The 2,194-nt window shown below is 73.5% G+C and overlaps 1 protein-coding gene across 1 annotated transcript; it reads left to right on the plus strand.

Moving 5' to 3' along the window:
- Positions 1 to 74: 74 nt before the first annotated feature.
- Positions 75 to 1,815, plus strand: MNEG_16545 (multi-sensor hybrid histidine kinase; the record flags this gene model as incomplete). The annotated part of the gene is made up of 3 exons (XM_014034985.1): positions 75 to 911; positions 1,155 to 1,284; positions 1,523 to 1,815. The coding sequence occupies 3 exons, from the start codon at positions 75 to 77 to the stop codon at positions 1,813 to 1,815; spliced, it is 1,260 nt and encodes a 419-aa protein (XP_013890439.1).
- Between the last annotated feature and the right edge of the window lie 379 nt (positions 1,816 to 2,194).

Here is a 2,194-nt window from a genome sequence, read left to right on the forward strand (position 1 = left end):
GGTCCCACGACGAGCTCCCAGAGCGCCTCCACCCGCTGGTGGTGCTGGTTGGTAAGCCGCTGCGCCTGGCGCGCATGGTCGCGGCGCTGCAGAAGGCCGCCGGCATGCTGAGCTGGCAGGGGGGCTCCGAGAACGCGCCGCGGCTCGCGCGCGCGCCCGCGCCGGCCTGGGCGGCGCAGCCGGGCGCGGCGCCGTACGGCGGGCCGGCGGCGCAGGCGGCGTCTGCGGCGGGGCAGGGAGTCGGCGGCGGGGCCGGCGGTGGCGGCGGCGGAGGTGGCAGCGGCGCCGGGGCCGGGAAGGAGCGATGGCGGATGCGGGCAAGCATCGACAACAGCGCCCTGCAGCAGAGCCCCCACTTGCGGCCGCTGCCGCCCCTGCCAGACCTCTCGCCGCCCCCGCCGCCGCCGCAGCAGCAGCAGCACGCGGCGCCGCCGCCGCTCGACCTTGCCGGGGCCCCTGGCGCGGCGCCGGCGGAGGCCAAGCAGCCAGGCGCGGTGATGCGGGGCCTGCGGCCGCTGACGACGGCTGTCAAGTCGGTGTTTATGGGGGCGAGCGCCGCCGCTCAGCAGCAGCAGCAGCAGCAACAACAGCGGCAGCAGCAGCAGCAGCAGCAGCAGCAACAGAGGCAGCAAGAGGAGGTTGTGCCGCCGCCTGTGCCGCAGCAGCAACAGCCTCCAGCGCCGCTGCAGCAGCAGGAAGCGGCGCTTGCAGCGGCCGCCAACGGTGCTGATGGCAGCCGTGCGCCGGCGCTCGCGCCATTGCCCCCGCGGGTCGGGGCGGCTGCCCTGCCCCCGCAGGCGCCGACAACGCAACAGTCGCAGCCGCAAGCGGGCGCGCAGCAGCAGCCGCTGCAGCTGCAATCGCAGCCGCAAGCGCCGCCTCTGCAAATCTTGATTGCAGAGGACAACAGGGTGAGAGCCGGCCGGGCGCCTTGCAACCCCGCGACGCCGCACTTCTTTGCGCCCCCGCCGCGTGTGCTGCTGCCCCGCCGCTGTGTGCCGCTTGCGAGGCGCACACAGATCCCCGACTCCCTCGCCACCGCCTTACAAGCTCATGCCCACCACCGCGTCCTTATCATCCCGCTCGACGGTGATTGGTTGCTCGAATCCTGAACCCTGTTCTCATACAATGCCGGCCATCCCCACCAACCCCAGGTGAACCAGATGGTGCTGCTCAAAGTGCTGCAGTCGGTGCTGCCCGGCTGCCGCCCCGACGTAGTCGCCAACGGCCTCCAGGTCCTGGAGGCCGTCAGGGGGAAGGCCTATGACGTCATCTTCATGGACGGTGAGTCAGCAGGCGGGACGGGGGGTGTCGGGCGCGCCTCTTCGGGCGTGTGGGGTGGGGAGGGAGGGGGCGGCGCCCTGCGGAGGCGGCTGTTTTGGCGCCGCAGGCGCGCCGGGCGGCCACGCATGGGTGCACGTTGTGACTGGCGCACGGCAGTAATCATCAGCAAACATTCGTCACAGCCGGCCGCTCACGCCCCGCGCCCCCCGCTGGTCGCACCCTCTGACGCCCCCGCCAGTCCACATGCCCGAGATGGACGGCGTCACCGCCTCCGAGCGCATCCGCGACGGCTGCGCGCCCTCCGGCCCGCGCCCCCGCATCGTGGCCGTCACGGCCGACACGCTCGCCTCGCTGCGCCAGCGCTGCGCGGAGGCGGGCATCGAGGCCTTCATATCAAAGCCCTTCAGGGTAGAGGACCTGCGCCGCGTCGTCGAGCGCTTCGGCCTGAACGTGCCGCCGCCGCCGCCGGCGCCCCGCGCGCCCGCGCCGCAGCCGCAGCCGCCCGCGGCGCCGCAGCTGGCGTGGGCGTGAGGCACGGCGACGCGGCGGCGGCCGCGACGGCGCGCGCGAGCCGTGCGTGCTGACAGCTCTCGGCTGGGCGTGAGCTGCCTGGGCTGAGGGCCGGGTGGCGATCCGCAGCCTGCCTCTTCCCAAATGGCACGTTTACGTTGTGTGTGCGTGTGTTTGTGTGCGGCGCAGCGCCACTCGGGGTAGCGCCACTTATATATGAACTGTGATTGCGAGTGGGGGCCTGAAAGCGCGCGGATTAGCGCGCCCAAGTGTGCTCACCCACGCGGCGACCGCCGCCAGTGGACGAGCGGGGGTGAGTCGGCCTGCCGCCACCCCCCCCCAAAGTACGGGGCGGCGGGGCCTGAGCCAGCGGCCGCGCGGCGGCGCGACCCCCCAATAT

Source organism: Monoraphidium neglectum (genome assembly GCF_000611645.1).
Source record: "Monoraphidium neglectum strain SAG 48.87 unplaced genomic scaffold scaffold06494, whole genome shotgun sequence".
Classification (NCBI taxonomy): Eukaryota; Viridiplantae; Chlorophyta; class Chlorophyceae; order Sphaeropleales; family Selenastraceae; genus Monoraphidium; species Monoraphidium neglectum.